This window comes from Chaetura pelagica, unplaced genomic scaffold (assembly GCF_000747805.2).
Source record: "Chaetura pelagica isolate M959 unplaced genomic scaffold, ChaPel_1.0 scaffold53, whole genome shotgun sequence".
Lineage (NCBI taxonomy): Eukaryota > Metazoa > Chordata > Aves > Apodiformes > Apodidae > Chaetura > Chaetura pelagica.
Window position 1 is genome coordinate 4,379,262 of NW_009952880.1, and position 18,119 is coordinate 4,397,380.

The 18,119-nt window shown below is 40.6% G+C and overlaps 1 protein-coding gene across 1 annotated transcript in view; it reads left to right on the forward strand.

The window, feature by feature from the left end:
* COL14A1 (collagen, type XIV, alpha 1) overlaps positions 1–17,323 on the forward strand; it is a 121,528-nt gene extending 104,205 nt beyond the window's left edge. The window contains exons 39-46 of the mRNA XM_009995374.1: positions 470–523; positions 1,413–1,484; positions 3,423–3,458; positions 3,873–3,939; positions 4,369–4,557; positions 14,327–14,404; positions 15,486–15,641; positions 16,998–17,323. Coding sequence (XP_009993676.1) covers positions 470–523; positions 1,413–1,484; positions 3,423–3,458; positions 3,873–3,939; positions 4,369–4,557; positions 14,327–14,404; positions 15,486–15,641; positions 16,998–17,323 — 978 coding nt within the window. The remainder of the gene's footprint in view (positions 1–469; positions 524–1,412; positions 1,485–3,422; positions 3,459–3,872; positions 3,940–4,368; positions 4,558–14,326; positions 14,405–15,485; positions 15,642–16,997) is intronic.
* The last annotated feature ends 796 nt before the right edge of the window (positions 17,324–18,119 follow it).

Here is an 18,119-nt window from a genome sequence, read left to right on the forward strand (position 1 = left end):
GTACTGGACAGAGAGATAGGCTCACAGTTGTCATCTTTCAGCACTTCATCAGTGGGACTTTGAATAGTTTCAACCAGTGAGAACAGATGTAGAAGTGTGACCCATCTTGTGACAGGGAAACCTGACAACAAACGCTCTCATTTACCTCCCTGCAGCAGCGTTGTAAGTGAAATTCACTCAGAGGTAAAAATTGCCTGTATAAAGAGTTTTGCTGCTTCTTCCTTCAAAAGTATTATAAGACTCGTTGGATTTGAAAGAAAATATCAGCTGTGCTATAGCTCCTTGTTAGAAATAAACTCACCTAGGGCAAAAAAGGGAATTTGCTTCCAAAAAAGTACTGCCACCGGTTCTTAATTTAAGAGAAGATGAAGAAAAAGGGGAAGAAAAAAAAGTCTTCTACATTAAATGGAACAGATTCCAAAGGTACATATAAAAAGCTGATAAAATTGCATATATTTCTCTCTTATAGGGCCTTCCTGGCAAAGATGGACCCACAGGCCCACAAGGACCTCCTGGCCCAGTGGTGAGTATTGCCCATGGAATTTGTTACTGTCAAAGTCAGCAGGATTTTGGGGGATTGTGGGTCACTCTGTTATCTAGACTTCAGCGGATAGACTAAGGCCAAGGGTTCTCCTTGGAAGTTAAAATTCTCATGATGCACAGGCTTGGCAGAGAGCTGCTTATCTAGTGTAATTTCTCTCCACTCTTACTTAGCTCAAGCAAAAATGTCTCCCACAGGAAGGGGAGACAGTTATTCCATCAGTAGATTGGTAGCTTGCTGTTAGTCAAGTAACTGCAGTATATAAAGGGAATTGGTTCCCTTAGCATTTTAAACTAGACTCCTTTGGTAAGAAGTGAGTTGCCAAATTTGCTTGATCTGGAGGTGAGTGCAGGTAATCAAATGCACTCAATCAAGGAAGATAGTAGAGGTCAGATTCAACCTTCAAAGCAAGAGGGCCTCTGGAATCAGTCTCATCTTTCTCGGATAGGCAAAGTCAATGCCTTCTTAGTAGGTTTAAGATGCTAGGTGAAACTGCTGATGATACTTAGTATCCTCCAAGGAATCCTGTTCTTTTTACAAAGAATTTTCTGAGTCAGTCCCCTGAATACGGTAGTAACATCAACAGGATTTAGTCTTGCCATTCAGCAATCTGTCTCTCTTTCAGAAAGCAAGCAACAAATCCATTTTTTGTGAGTGCTTTTCTCAGAGCTTCACTTTCAGTGCTCTTTTTCCTGCAAGATGTACTACTTAGTCCAACCTCCCAGCCTCTCCATTCTTTGACTTGCAGAACTGTCTGTGTTCTGTCTGCTTTGTGAACTTCCTCTCCATTAGGCAGTTATTTCTCTTATCAGGATTCATGGCTGCTGATTGTCATCACCAGTAAGTATTTTCTTTCTTTTTTTCCATACAGGGCATACCTGGTGCTCCAGGTGTTCCAGGTGTTACTGGAAGCCAGGGTCCACAAGGTGACGTTGGAGCTCCTGTGAGTAAAAATTATGAATATTGCTATATTTTTGTAGATTAATTGGTTTCTGATCCTGGCTTCAGTGTTCTACAGAGCTCCTCAGTATTTATAGCTTATGAGCTGTTTGCAGTTACTGGCTAAGTGAAATACCCTGTTGGTCTTTGTTTATTCTTCATAATTAAATTTACTTATTGATCTTACATATGACATTTGAAATATAGGGATTAGAGAGTCAAAACACAAGATTAAGACAGAGAAGTGAAAAACATAACAGTATGGGAATTTGTAGTCTGTGTGTAATTGGTTTCTCCTTTTTTTCCTTGCCCTTCAAGCAACTCTCAGGAAATTGAAGTATGCCAGTTATTAACCTGAATATTTCCAAAGTATTATTCTGAGTTTCAAACTGTGAAAACATTGCATGAATAAAAAAGACCTGACTTTCCTGGTGACTCTGGGTTTACATTACAAATAATGATCAGGACTTCTCCTAGAGTGTTATTTTAAATTTGACCATCACGTCCATTGGGTAGCAAATTAATCTTCAGTTCTGAAAATAATTATTAGGAACCTCTAATGGTGATTTTGTAATCAAGTTATTATTTTCTTTATTATTAAAATAAACCCAACCCACTTTAACAAGAATAAAGGAATACAATTATAAAATGAGTGTGTAAATTATGTCAAAGAGGAACCTCTTTTTCTCTGTAACAGTTCAGATAATATTGTGTATTCAAATTTAAACAAATGACTAAGTGGTTAATTAGAATGTCTGGTCAATTTTTTTCCTGTGAATGTTCTATTTTATTTTTAAATGCATCAGACTGTTACAGTATGTACTTCTGACTTGATTTGAAGAATATTTTTTACTTTTTTTTTTTCAAAATCCAGTTAGATTTGGATATTCAGTCCAACACAAGCATTTTTATTTGGTTAAGTGGAAATGAAATGATTGATAATATATAAGCAAAGATGATAACCTAATGCCCAGTTCTGCATAGTTTCTAAGTGTAATCATGAAATCTGCTAAGGAGATTTGATGAGCTATGGAACTTATTACTATTAATATATAACATGCTGACTGTTCAGTTCCTGTCCAAACACACGTTCCAGATAATTGAACTAAATTTCTTAGAGTGTGGATATTTCTGTGGGTCATGCGAGACCTCTGCTGTGAATGTTTAGACTCTTGTAGTTCTGAAAAACAACATCTAGGGTTGGTAAAAAACTATTCCATTTCAGTAACTGTCTCTCCCAGTAAGTAGAGTAGTAGAGAAGAGAGTTAGAAATAATCTTGCAGTCTTTGTAGGACTTTCTTCCTTCCCAGAATAGAATAAGCTGTGCTTTAACCATGCATCAGTCAGCTGGTTGCTTCTTCATGCAGCCCTTTCCTCGCTTCAGATGTTCCTGAGATGTTTAGCCTACTCCAAAAACTTCCATTGGTGAAACTGTAACTGCCTTAGACAACTTGTTCCAATCCATAATGATCCTTGCCACCATTAGAGTATTATGTTATCTTTAATATCATACTTAATTTTCTATGCAGTTTAATCCCAACGCTGACTATATTCAGAGCGGATGCAGAGTTTCAGTGCAGCATATGCTACACATGATGCTTTGTCTCCCATCAGCCTTCCTCATACTCAGTGATGATTAGACCTCTTCCAGCCATGTGAAATGCATCATGTGGTGGCCTGCTCTTGCTGACATTTTAAACGAGATAATTCAGTATGAGACAAACCCCCAAGAAAGTAATTGTCTCCAAGTAGTTGCCAAAGGTCAACATTTTGTTGAATACCGAAATAGAAAACATATCTTTGTTATTGTCACATAGCTTCCTGAAATTTGTTCCTCGTTTTGTTTTTCTCCTTATGGTGTGATCTGCAAGGAAGACTTTAGGCTTTATAATTTTGAGGAAGATCACAATGAGAATTTATTTTGTGTTGAATATTTTCATAGGGTCCTCCTGGAGCTAAGGGCGAAAGGGGTGAGCGGGTAAGTCTATGGTTATGTGAGCCATGTTCCTGTCTGATCTTCTATCTCATAAAAAGCTTCCTCTAACAATTTCTGTTTCTCTGAGTTTGCAGGCACAGTAATTTTCTCTGTGCAGTCAGGCACACTTTCCTTCTTTTCCAGATATTGTCTTATACACAGTTACAGTAATGTTTTGAAGGTGAGAAGTACGTAGCATTAAATATGTCCCCCAGTCTCTCACTAGGGTAATCTTCTCTGACCGCTGTTTGCTGGCCAAATACAGTAATGGGAAATCCCAAAACTTTTTTGGCCCTTTTTCTCATCTATAAGGATATAATATCTCAGGGATAATAAATGTCTTTCATTGCTCCAAGTGTTTTCAAGACTGAAATTATGCAAACATTTGTGTTCTGACACTGCTGTTGCTGTCCCTAGGGTGATCTCCAGTCCCAAGCAATGGTACGTGCTGTTGCTCGGCAAGTGTGTGAACAACTCATCCAGGGTAAGTCCATCAACAGTTTCTGTCTCTAGAATGGATCATTTTAGGCTAGACAGTCGGGGTCTATGTTCTGACTAAATTTATGTTCAAATGGACTGATGTCCAATTAGAGCTGATTAGCATCAGTCATCTAAAAAAAGCCTGAATTGTCTCCAATCTATTCTAGTATACTGAAGCTTCTGCTGTAACCATTTAAATTTTATAGATGTAAAATGCGAAGCACAAACCCCTTCAAAACAAGGAAATAAAATTCTGCACAATAGTTCTTCCCTGGTTTTGTATACTCCCTAAACCACTGTTTCTCCACCAACAAGAGCATAACTTCATATTATCAAAGCACAACAGAGGCTGAGCCTACCAGTGCTCTGTTCAAACTTAGCTGAACCAGATTCTCCTCTGCAATTTGAAAATAAGGGCATTATTTCCTGACAGGTCATATGGCAAGATACAACTCAATTCTGAACCAGATTCCAAGCCAGTCTGTCTCAACACGAACCATCGCAGGACCTCCTGGTGAGCCAGGGAGGCCAGGGTCTCCAGGGCCACAGGGTGAACAAGGATCACCAGGCATGCAAGGATTTCCAGGAAGTCCTGGTCAACCAGGAAGACCAGGAGAAAGAGGTAGGATTCATACTTCACATACAAAAAAACATACCTCCCTTTCCTGATACATTCCAGTGGCTTTTGTCTCCTGAATAAATGTGAGAACAGCTTTGTCACTGGTTGAGTGATGAGCTCAACACAGGCCGTGATGAAAGCTCTGGAGACTTTCACTTGTGCAGGTTATGCTGCCTTTACCAGATAGGATTTGTCAGGATCAGACAGAGATTAAATGCCTAAACTGCTGAAGATTGGTGTCATCTCATTGGGTGCATCACATCACATCATGCTTGGTAGGACTCCGAAGTAAGCTGAACCTGTGAATGTGTAAGCAAAGGAGCTTTTGGAAACGGCAGCTACAAAACTGAGAGATTTGCCTTGGGGAAAAACTGAACTTTCCTGCAAAACTTTAAATATGTCAGTTTCAGGATTTCTAAATTGTGATAGTCTGAAGGGAGCAGGGTTGAAAAACTAGGATTTTTTTTCCAGAGTAGTGCTGACAGAGGTAGTACTGAGTTGATCTGTAATTGTGAAGGTGCTTGTGAAGCAGCATTGTGAAGACCATCACACAAGGACATGACCAAAAACTCAAGAGACATATGTGATATTCAAGAGTGAGGAATTGGTGTTGCTGTTACAAAATCTAAAATGGGATTTTTAAAATTAATTGCTATGAAGGCTGTTCATTTCAGGAGTTTAACAGTTCCAGTTCACAGTAGCCATGATGACCAGAGTCAAAGCATTGTTTTGAAAAGAAAGTCTTTGAGTGAACTTCTGAGTCTCTGGGTTCTTTCTTCCCCTCAAGACTGTAACTCTAATTACCTTCTTGGGAAAAACAGGCAAGGTTTAGGGTACCATCCTCCTAGTCGTGCTGCTGCCTGCTCCAGCTGAGCAAAGACCAGACACTGTCCAGAAAAAGGAGGAATGAGAGTGTGGGAGGCAAATAGGATAGAAAATTGGAAGAGATAGCAAGTGAGGAACTGACTTTAAAAGGCGTGACCCAGATAGACTGAATACAGATTTCAGGGTAGTTCCTTAAATTACTAGTGTATTTTAAATGGCTTCTCAAGCAGGACCTGTTTAAGTACACAGAATATTTTGCTGGGCCTTCAGGAATGGAGGAACCAAAATGCCAGGCTACAAAAAAGTGAAACCTGCCTGGCATTTAGCATATATATTCCATTATATTTGTTGTACTATTATGAAATCACAGAGTGATTTCTTATAGTAATTTAAATGAAACATGGTTTGGGTTAACTCACTGCTGATAAAATCTGGAAAACAGCATTGGCAGTAGAGTGAGTACAGAAAGAGTAAAAGCATGTTTAAAAAGAATATTATTCATTTCTGTTTCTACAGAAAACTGATGTCAGAAGGGATTGATGTTGGCAGGTAGTGCTTGTGGGGACTTTCATACTTGGTAGAGGGCAAGCACTTATCAAGTGTACGTCAAGTACTATAATCAGTCTGCCAGGACTCTGCAGATTTTCATAAAATGTGATGCCAAATGTTGGGAATGTTTTAGAGTATTTATAGCTTGAAATGATGTTGCCTTTAGAAAAGAGAATCTGTGTGTAAACCTGAAGACAAAATAATTTGCTTTATTTGAATGAAAATGGCTTTTAGGACGTTAATGTAACCAGAGCCTTTCACAGAACCTGGAAGGATGAGGACAGAGCTCATTCAGAACCTAGGAAAAAATGGAATTTATTAGTCCTTGAGCACTTAATTTCTTCAGAAGGAACTGAAATTTTATATTGATAGTATACTTGATGTAGGAGCAGTTTATTTAACACAAAGGTGACTTTTGAGTTGTACAGACCCTTGGGATATTTCAGAATCCATTTCTAAGGAGTTGCTCTAAGTTAACCCCAACATGCAGCAGTGAAAAGTAATAAGTATTTACACCAGCGTCATGCTTCTGGAGGTTGACTGGAAATTCCTTGTGTGTTACCAGTTCTCACTTGATTCCTAACTACATATCATACAATGAAGTGGCAGACTAGAATTTCTCTACTTTTGGATGGAAGGGTTTTTAGTTTCCAGTGACAGAGGAGGGTAAGTGAACTCCAACTCCATCCCTTTCTTCTGAAGCATTGTTGGAATTTGATGTGTTCAGCAAGTCACAATATATAATTGTGTCCTGAAGATCTCCAGCCAGTCACTTTGAAGTCTTTATGGATTATGTGTTTCTTTTTGCTGTTGTCTTCAGCGTTTTGGTTATATATGAAGTCAGTTTAATGTTCCAAACCAGTGACAGGTTAGCAACTCTGAAAATCAGCCTCCACCTTTAAGTAGAGACAATACACTGCAACAGTGACGTCAGTGTCTGTTGGGTGTACTAAAAAAGCAATAGACATTAGAAGAGGAAAAAATACTGGTTTGTTTATTTAGTAGAGGGTTTCCTTTTTCCCCTCAAATTATTTGGATTACTGCAAGAACCTCTTACTGTCTCTGAGCTGAATGGCAAAGTGTTGGTAGAGTGGGAAGAGAAAAGGTGGGAGGAAGATGGACATTTCCTCCTTCCCTGCTCTCTTCTCCACCACCCATTCAATCCCAGCCTGTCAAAAGAGGAAACTTCTGAAAGCAGCGTGTGGAACTGGTTAGACATCACTTGCCAAGGAGAGCTTTACTGGGAAATATCAGCAATGAGGGATCTTGACATAAGTGAACTTCCCTGCTAGCCTGGCCAATACCTTATTTTCCCTTGTTTACCTTGTCACTCTGCCAAGCATTAATCAAATATTTTGGAAGAAGGTTTGGGCTGAGACAGTGTCCTGGAATTCAGCTAGAAACCTTCACTTGAACTTCTAGGTCCAGAGTGTCCCATTCCTGGATGAATTCTCTCACTAGTAACACACTGAGCTGGTTCTTCCAAGAAAGACCACCTCACTGAGAAAGGAGAAGTCATTATCCTGACAGATTCAGTTCTCAAAGTCTGTTGCCAGCTAAGATCTATTTTTTCCAGTGTAGACATAAGTGAACAGATTAGGATCACACTGACATTTGTTATTTAGTTTTCCCAGTTGATTGTTGGTTTAGCCATACACTGTGGGGCCTTAATTGTTGTATTTTTGTAATGATGTGAAAAGAAACGTCCCAGGCAATCTCAGTATGTGGTAGCACTGTTAACATTTTATTGGTGCAGCAACAGGCCATTTGAATTGGCCCAGTGATTTAACGATATAGAGGGCTACATTGTGCTATCAGTCTCCTGTAGTACATAATCCCAGATAAACTACTTGAATTTTGCTGTTTTACATATTTGCATAAATATAGGACTTTGTAAAAAAACAAACCCAAACGTGGATTATTCAGAGCATTCTCCTCTATTTTTATTTTAACTAGTGCACAGCACTGGTTTCTATTTTTGTTTCTTCTAGTTTGAGCATCTTTTGTTTTGATGTTATTTTTATGAATTGGGACATAAAAACTAGTGTCTGGTTCTGAGTTCTCAGGAAGTAGTTGTACTTCTGCAAATTAAAAAAACCCAAAGATTTAGTGTGGGTTTTCCCTACTTTTTTTTTTTTTTTTTTCCCAGTTATTTTTAAAAAACATGGGTAGCATTCTCAACTTTGAGGAAAATGTAAAAACTGTAGTAAAAACTATGCTGAAGCAGTGCTACCTTTCAGATGCTGTGAAAATGCAGTTGTTCTTCTACTGTTGGGTGGACTTCTGCTCTTATGATGTGTTCTGAAGTGATGTGCAAAACTTGGGCTACTCATTCCATCCCACTGTGATTAAAATATTATAAATACCTAAGCTGTCAGGGAAAGTCGCTGTTCTGAAGTACAGCTTCATCCATATTTCCTCTCTGGCTTCACATGAAAGAATTAGTGGAACATGTGCTATCAAAAGCTACCTGTTTACCGCTCTTACAGCAAAATTGCAGTAGAATTATATGGAACTTCTGCCAGTTGAGTTAATTAAATATTTTTATTTCCAATTTTAGCTTCATCTGGATAAATAAAAAAAAAAAAGCAACAACAAAAAACAAGCACCTGGTGTTATATAATATAATGGTTACAACTGAACATCTTTGAAAGGGGATATTTTTTGTAACAGTTTAATTTTTCTTAATTGCAATATGCAGTTCTCCTTAAAGGACAGTATTCTCTTAAAGGAAAAAATAGATAAGCAGTACCTGAGGTTTCCTTTCTTATAGTAACCTTGTACATTTAATTGTCTTTGCTAGAGAATGTATTAATGATCTTCATTTTGTTTTTAATAACTATCAGAGATATCTTTAGCAGAGCGTTGGAGATAATTGATTTCAGTTGCTTGTGGTCTCCATGGGGCTGAACCAAAGCCACTGCTTATTTTGGATGGGGACAAGGCATTAAAAAGTGGTTAAGAGTAAAAAGGGAGACAGTTCAATGACATTGCTGAAGTGTGTCCAGAGCACAAACAGAAAACAGTTACTAGAATTGGAAGCCACTAACTGTAGTGACAAAGTTTGATAGAAACGTTTGTCCTTGAGAGTGATTAACAATTGCAGTAACTTACTTGGAGAGTGATGTCTGGTCTGGTTGGCTTTCTGTAAACTTTGCTCTGATGAAATGCAAAGATGACCTTGATAGAAAGCAAAGTGGGTGAATTTTGAATGTTGGGTCATTTATAGATGGGAGTCATTAACTCTGACCAAGAGATCTGTGAATCTGTTAACTTCCTCTTGCTAAAGAGCTTTGATGAAAAGTCCAGTAGGGAAGCTCAATTTTTAACTCGTGTGAGTTTTGCCTCAGGAGTAGTGTATTTTTTCTTCAGTGTTTATGTTCTCTTTCACTTGGGTAAACTTCACTGGAAATCAGACTAAAAGAAACTTGAAGCAGACTTGTATCTTGGCCTTCAGTATGTTTGCTTTAGGAATTTGATATCCATGTGATTTCAAAGGTTTGCCTGCACGAGAGCTTCATAACTTGTTCCAGAATGAACATTTTGTTCTTAGCTTCAGTAGATTTGTTCCATATTTATAATTTCTTACTGCAGTTTATTCTGTGAACATCACATATGGGTGTGTATTCTAGCATGTGTAAAGAATAATAACGATTGAGTGCATGGGAGGCTGTGATTTGAAAACATGGTGGCAATTGTCTTTGAATTCACCATGTGATGTTATTGTAGAGCAGGATAAGCAGTGGTCCTTGTACAAAACATCTGTTTGGGTTCCAGATTGTTATCATGGGTCCATCTTATGAACAAAGCAATCCACATGTACAGACTTTGCCTTTTGCAAATGGCAAGGATTTCCTTACAAGGCATGTGTGGTAAGAGACAATTTAGATGAGTTCACCGTGGTGAAAGGCCTGCAGCAGAAGTAGTTGAATTGCAGCAGGAGTCTCTCCATATGTTTGAAGCCAAGGCAAAGCAAATTTCAGGTATGTGGAAACACTGGAATGCAGGACAAGAGGTTTACCTGGGAAATTTGTCTTTAGAATGGGTGGAATTCAGTTGTTGATCACAGATGTTGTGTTGTTTTTGTCAGGTTCCCCCAGAAATACAAATGTAGGTTAGAGCATATATCTGCCACCTAGGGCTGCAGTCATTCACCAGAGGTTCTGGATAGTGCTTCTGAAGGAAACAGCAATCTCTGCCAACCAAATACTGGATAGCAAACAGGACAGTCATACTGGACTTGGAAGAGAGTTTCTGGAAACAGGAATCCCATGCATTGCATTGCTAAAACTCCCAAAAGAAAAGATGTTAGCAAATTTCAAGATGCCTGAGTAATCACACTGAAAACCCATTGACCTTTAGTGAGATGCAGGGGCTAAGGATACCAAAGCATATGGATATAAAATTTCTGAAACTTACCTTTTGAACACACTATAATCTGAAAGTCTAAACCAGTCTGAAGACCAACAGGCATTTTGTACAGCTGTGAGCTCAAGTAGGTGTGCAGCTCTGTGCTGTACACAGCAGTCAGACACAGATTTGCTCTGTTGTTCTGAGGTCGCCAGAGGGGTTGTATTGAGAGTGCTGAGCCCATCCTTAGCAACAAGGTTGTATTAGCTCAAGGCTACACCTTCATCAACCTGGCCACATTGCTGTTAGTAACCTTGTAGTTTGGCCAGAGATAGCTCATTATCTACCTGTAAAAGGCTGGTAGGAACTTGTTTAGTTGTAAGAGAAAGCTGTGGTGTGCAAGCAAGATCAAAACTAGGAAGATTAGATATGAAGGAGTCCTGATAGAGGAAATGGTGGTGCTAGTTCCTCTCCAGCATGTGTCCCAATGGCTAGCACATAATTTCAGGAAATTTCAAGTTGTATTCCTTTCCTTCCTGACTGCCACTACTGACAGATGATCTTGTGATCCAGTTTGATCAATATCCTCATCTGTGTTTTGGTTACTAGATCTTGGAATAAGATCTGAAACAAGACCTCCCTCTCCCTGCTAAGTTTTTTGAGGAGCTTTCTTAACCTTTTATGGCCTAATGCACCCTGAGGTGGCAGTCAGAGCCATTGAGTAGGGGAGAGAACATACCGTCATGTATCCAAGTCACATTATCAGGATTGTCTGCACTTGAACATCCAAGATTTCTGGGTTTCAGCTATATGCCATCATCTAGAAATATGCATGTGATGGGTTTCAGCGTGGCAAAGCCACTTTTTGCTGCTGTCTGCACTGTGGAATGAGATCTGGACTTTTCCAGGGGGCTCAAATGTGGTGGCAAAATGAAATGGCACTAGAGAAGGGGAGAGGAGACCCCTGAAACCCTATTGACCACCGGCCCTGAAACCCTGCTGGCCTCTTACCCAGACTAGGACTTGTATAAACTAGTGGTATCATGACAGTGTTATAGTTTTACATGTTTCAGTGTGCACGTGTTTACCTCTTTCTCTAGATAGGTAGATAGAGAGGTAAAACATGTGCCCTGGTCAGTCAGCTCTGGGAGCTCTTCCCAGAGGGAAGTACATTCATGGCATGTATCCCTTCAGCATTTCTTTCATTCCTTGTGGCCACCTTAGCACTCTGGCTTCTGTAACCTATCCTAAATGACTTGGTCTCTTCAGGTACTCTAGAGTGAGTGTAGGTGCTTAACTGAGTTGTGCACACTGGACTTGGCTTCATTCTGTTGCCAAGACAAAATGCTAGTTTGAAAAGCTAATTTTGTGGCAGCTGTGTAGGTTTTGAGACTAGTGGTTACAGGTAGTTTTGAGAAATTCACCTAAGATGTGAAACCATGGAGGACGTACTCACCTCACGTTGAGTGGCATAGTAAGCATGGGTGAAAGTATTAAACCAGCCAAAGAGAGCCCAGCCTACAGTGACAAGAATTCCAGGCCCTTGTATATCACTGTGAGGTATCCCTAGAGTGAAGAACCAGTCAGGGAATAACAAGCATGTGTGATCAGAATTCTGGCTATTCAGCATGATACAAGCAAGAATTTGACAATAAGTTTGGCAGGTGCTTCAGGAAATGAAGAACTATGGTAATCAAATCAACATGTTTTAGAAGCACGAGTTAAGAGTCTCCAGGTCAGAGCACATTCTGGGGAGCACCCTGGCACTTGTGTTCTCACACTGGTCAGTGGAATATTTGGTAATGCTTCTAACACATGCTGACATAGATAGGGGGCCATGTTAAGACTCCGAAGAAACTGCTGCAGCCTTGTAGGCATCAAATGACTAAAATGGTAAGGACAACCAAAGTTTTCATTTTTTGTAATTATTGTATAAATATCCTAATATCCATAAATTCAGGGATGAGGCACACACGACCTTGCTCTGGAACAGGTTCTCCACAGAGGTTTTGGAGGCTCCGTCTCTGGAGACATTCAAAACCTGCCTGGACACCATCCTGTGCAACCTGCGCTAGGTGAACCTGCTCTGGCAGGGGGCATTGGACAAGATGATCTCCAGAGGCCCCTTCCAAGCCCTAATATTCTCTGTTTTGGTGTGATTCTGTGATCCTCTGGAAGCAACAGAAGAATACCTACTATTTGCAAAAAAATGGTACAAACATCACCCAGATTGTCACACCTGTTCTCTTTTGCCACTTCCTGCTTATCTATTTTGGCCATGGTATTTCTCCTCTATGGTGTTTCTCCTCTTGGTAGTAACATGTTTCTCCTGTGAAATACATGTTACTAGAGATACCTGGAGAGCTTTGGAGACCCCCTAATGGAAAATGCTGAGAAGTATCATTTCTCTATGATAACTGGTCACCAAAAGACATGTGTTTTTTTTTAACTCAAGAACAAAATTCTGTAATCAAAGGAAATAAAAGATACAATATGGAAACACAAAACACTCAAACTATGCCAGGATAGTGGCAAAAGGCCTTGTAGAGATAAGACAAAGAGCTCATCCTGCTTTGGGTAAAATCAATCTACTCAGAATGTCACTGCAGTGTTTTTCATGTTGGTTGGGCTACCTGGTGTGTTGCCCTGGAAGCCACCTTTTATGTAGAAGACCTAGAACTCCTCAGTGAATACCAAATCCCCTGTAATTCATTAGACTTACTTTGTGAACTCTGTGAGCCATTCTTTGCCAGTGATGGGTTTTAATTACTTCCCACACACACACACACACACAATTAGGTGTCTGTTCTTATTTATTTGCTTCCATCAGAAATTAGCTTAGGAAGAAAAAAAAAAAAATCTGCTGTGTCTCCTTGCAAAAATGGGGTGTCTTCCAGATGTTTTTCCCTAAGAGGTAATAGTTAACTGAGCAGAAGGGAAGGAAGAAGGCCAGTCAGTTGAAATTGTAGATACTATCCCATCAAGGGTAGCAGCTGTTTTCTTTCTCCTTTGCTTTTTTGAAGGTGCTCTTTGTTGGCTTTGACTCTGAAAGTGTGGAAGCTGTGAAGCAATGAGAGCAATTACCAGTGCTGGGAGGTCTGGAAAATGGGGGGAAGGTCCCACAAACCAGTCTGGATTTTGTGTCTTTGAACCATCCAAATCAAACACATACTTTAGGAGAGTTTCCAAGTCACCAGTGGAAACTCAAGTTCTGGAATTTGTAGTTTTGACACCTACTTGAATTTGACACTACTCATTGTGATCGCTGTGCATAGAAAGTGTTTTTATAGGATGCCACAGTAGCAGTGCAGAAGGAGATGGAAAGCTGGAAAAAGGTTGTGCCTTTGCTGAATTACAAGATCTGTGATCTCCATTGATCAGACCCAAAGAAATTCAGGGCCATGAGCAAACATGGGAGCACAACTAAATGGCTGTGCATGTTGGAACAGCAGAGTTTTGGGGCTGGGAACCTCTTAGGTTGGGCTTCATTTTGGGGAGGCAGATTTTGCCTGTGCTGAAACTCCTTTCTTGTTTTTAGCAAGACTCTGCAATAACCCACAGTAACTCTCCCCGTTTATGCATAGAACCATCTTGTGCTGAACCAGGGTTTGGTGGGTGAATGTTTGAAGGCAAACTGGCTGCTGCATTAAAAATTTGACTCTTCTGGGCCACACAGTAATTTATGGCAGCTTTGCAAGGCTCTGAGGATTCTTCTGACTTGCAATAGTTGTACCTTGGTACAACTGAGGCAGCTTTCCAACAGGCATTGTAGCCTGGAAACTGGCTGATGCCTCTGCATACCACCTCGATGAAACCACCATGGCAGCAAGAATGTTTAAGACCCCATGAATGCCATGTTTCCCTTGAGAGGCTGTCAGGGAAGGGAGGGAAAAAGAATGAAATATTTATTTATTTTTACCTCCTTCCTTCTCTGCCATCTGTTTTTAGATAAAAAATAACATATGAAACTCTAATTCTGGTTAAAAAATAATAAACACTGCACAGAATTTTGTTCAAAATGTGACTCAGTTGAGTACTATTTCCTTAGGTTTACCAGGCGAGAAAGGAGAAAAAGGCAGCCCAGGTGTTGGAACTCAAGGACCCCGAGGCCCACCAGGATCTACAGGTAAAGTTGTTACATTTGGCGCATCTGGACTAGACCCCTCTGACCCATGGGCAGAGCAGCTAAGACCTGTGTGGCTCCGTCCTCCACTTCTAAGGGTTAAGCAGCAGAAGAGTCAGTAGTTCAGGCACTGTAACCATTACAATGTTCTTACTGTGTTATATGACATTGTGTTGTCACATGTGATGGTGTCACACGATTATTTTCCTATTCCCTGTGATAAACTGCTTCTCCAAAACCTTATTTTTAATGTTTAAAATATTTTGTTCAAAGATGGGGTCTGGAAGAGTTAAAAATCAATCTGGGTTAATGACATTTGTTTTCTCATTCACTCAACGTCATACCTAACTATAACTTGACAGAGAAAAACATATATTAATTAAGCACATTAATCACAGGGATTTATATTTAGCTCCTGAAAAAGCAGAGAAGGAGATCATAGAATCATAGAAGGATTTGGGTTGGAAGGGACCTTATAGAACATCTAGTTCCAACCTCCCTGCATGGGCAGAGACACCTTTCAATAGATCAGGTTGCTTAAAGCTCCAAGGCTAAATCCAGGTCCTGTTGAAAGAGGCATAAAATTGCATTCATTTTTTTTAAGCTAATCTGGTTATTAAAGCACTGGTATCAAGGCACGGTGTTACCCAGAAGCTGTATTGAAAGAGAGTGGGTGAATCAGGAGCTGTGCAGCATCCAGGGCTGTCCTCCCCCCATGAAACTGTCTTTCCTAACATCTGATGCTTGGTGGAACATTTGCTGTAGTATAAATTTCTGGCTAAAAACTGCCTCTGGCAAGGAAGACAAACCAGTGGCCAGAGAGGAGAATTCCCTGCTCCTGACAAGTCTCTTCTTGGGCTGCTGCTTCATCTTCCTTGCCAGGGGAAGGCTGGAGCCTTTCCCCCAGCTTGCCCAAGCAAGTTGGGAGCCAGGATGCTCAGTGCCCCTGCTCAAACTATCTCCTGGAAGTGTTTGTAGCACACTGCCTGTCACAGTTTCCAAGCACCAGGTCTGCCAAGGTGGCCTCAGCTCACTGCTCCATGAAAGACATTGCTCAGATCTTTCATCTCCCTCTTCTACACAGGACCTCCAGGAGAAAGTCGAACTGGCAGCCCAGGACCACCAGGATCTCCTGGCCCACGGGGTCCTGCTGGCCACACGGGACCCCCAGGCTCCCAGGGTTCTTCTGGCCCACCAGGGTACTGTGATCCCTCCTCCTGCGCTGGTTACGGCATGGGAGGTGAGTAGCCAGGAGCTGGGGCAGCTGCCGTTTGCAGAGGCAGGGGGGCCTCTGCAGGGGCATCTTCTCACAGCCAAAGTAAGATGGAGGCTACTTGTGTTAAAATGTGGTAGCCCCCTAAAAACGTCCAGTGCTGCTGCACTTTGTGGGGCTGCAGCATGAAGTGATCATCCCAGCCTAGCGACCAAAGAAAGTCTGCCATCTGATCCCGGCTCTAAAACGGATCCCACATAGTGGGTTTTTGTCTGGTATGTGTTTGTGTAGCTGTACAAGCCTGACCCACCTCAGCTGAACAGTCTGTGTGTTGATCCCCCACCTCCTAATGCTCCTGACAGCAGTTTTTTTACATTTGTAGTTTTTCAACTGTGTTGCTTGACTTCCTCTTCCATGTTGCCTCCGAATGGCATGAGAGCATGATCCTTACTAAACCCCTGGTAGTGTAACCTGACACAGGGATGCACGTGTCCATCATTAACCAGTGAAGCAATCTGGAGAAAATTAGTCTTTCTAAATCTTCTCTATGTCTTACTTTCCCACCTCGTTGTAGCACAGAGAGGCCATGGGGAGGAAGTGAACACAATTACCAAAATTATGTCACCCAACCTAAAACTGAAATTGATTAGTAAAGCACTAGTTACTACAAGTGTTACATACAAGGCATATTTGTTTGATGTTGTTTAATCTGCCCGTGAGCTGATTTGTATGTTTTACTTACCTGAATGTTTTTGTTGTCATCTCTTCCTGTCCTTTCCTCCTCACTTCCCCTCCCTGTTGTTCATTTCCTGTTTGAAGGCCCCATCCCTTACAATGGCTACCAATCCAGAAGGTGAAAGGCTCATTCTGGTTCAGGTCTCATTTGGCTGAAGGTCAGAGATGGATGCTGAACTGCTCTGTGCTTTCCAGCAACGATATTGACTACCACTAATGAACTGACTAGCTGCTGTACATGCACTTAGCTTCCTTGCACTGCTAAAAAGTACTGCCTGACCCATTTTGCCTGTTGATCCTGTATTCTAGACCATAATTGGAGCAAGCTAAAGCAGGCAGAACGTGCAGTGTATATAATAAGCACAGTATTACAACTGGACATTTGACAAATTCTGGTGGTGGTTTCCAACTAACTTGGCTGTCTGTTGGTGGGTTTCCAATTGCTCCAGCTTATTAATTTTGTTAAATGTTTTCACTGTTCTTTCATGTGAGTAAAAGATGTGTATTTAAAGATGATATATATACTCACACACATTATATATAAATATATCTAAATATTAAATGTCAATTTCCTAATGAGTGCTTTAATTTTCTACTCCCCTTCTCCTGTGTTAACCATATGAATGCTCTTGGTGGTGGTGGGTTAAGGTGGATACGGTGAGCCAACTGATCAAGACATCCCAGTAGTGCAGTTGCCACATAACTCCTACCAAATCTATGACCCCGAGGACCTTTATGATGGTGAGCAACAGCCGTACGCAGTTCACGGGTCATACCCCTTACCATCCCCATACTCCCAGTCCTCCTATCCATCACCTCATCTTGCTCAACCAGAGTTCACTCCTGTTCGAGAAGAGATGGAAGCCGTTGAACTGAGATCCCCAGGAATTAGTCGCTTCCCAAGGAATGTAGCCAAAAGGAGCCTCAAGACTCCAGTACGCAAAAGGGCGAATGGGAAAAAACCTTCTCAATGAACTGCTTTAAAAAGGGAAACATTTTGTGTGCATCTTTGTTTGCCCTTTTCTCCAGGTGCCCAACCTGTCATGAAAGATGTTTACAGGTTCTGATATTAAATGAGAAAAAAAAAATGTACACGACCAGTTGACACAACAAATAATGGTAATTATCTTGCATGCCAGAAACTTAGAATGTTAGTGAGTTGGTGCTAGATGATCATGGTCACTTGTAGATCTTTCTCTGGAGTACTGTTCCATGAACTATTCAAACTGTATCTAAAACAGCCGCATCCGGATAGTTGGTGTACCTAGAACCATTCAGGAAAGTTAATTCTTTTTAATTCATGTTTTTCCAGTTGATTATGTACTGTTAGTTTTGGATGAGTTGCTTTACTAGCTGACTAACCCTACTAAATTCATCAGAGAACAATGCATGATCAGGTTTCCTTTGACCCAGTTACTACTTTAGCAAAAAAATCTTGTTAATTGATCATATTTTTTTTTAACCCACATTATATAAATACACAAGAATGTTCCATGGGAGCACGCTGATAATTTATTGTGAACCTCTTTCTTTCCTGTTTTGTATGCAAATAAAAGTGGCAAGCTTTTATACATTCATTTTGTATTTCACTGACTGCAAAACCAGGAAGAGTGGTAGGGCAAAAGCAGGGACACATGGAAGACAGCACAGAGATAGTAAAATGCTGCAAAATAAGGCATTTGCTGTTATTTGTCCTATATTTGATATGAATGGTAAGAGCCAGACCAAATCCCTGAGTGTGTCTGTGCTGCACAGTCAGTGTCACCTACA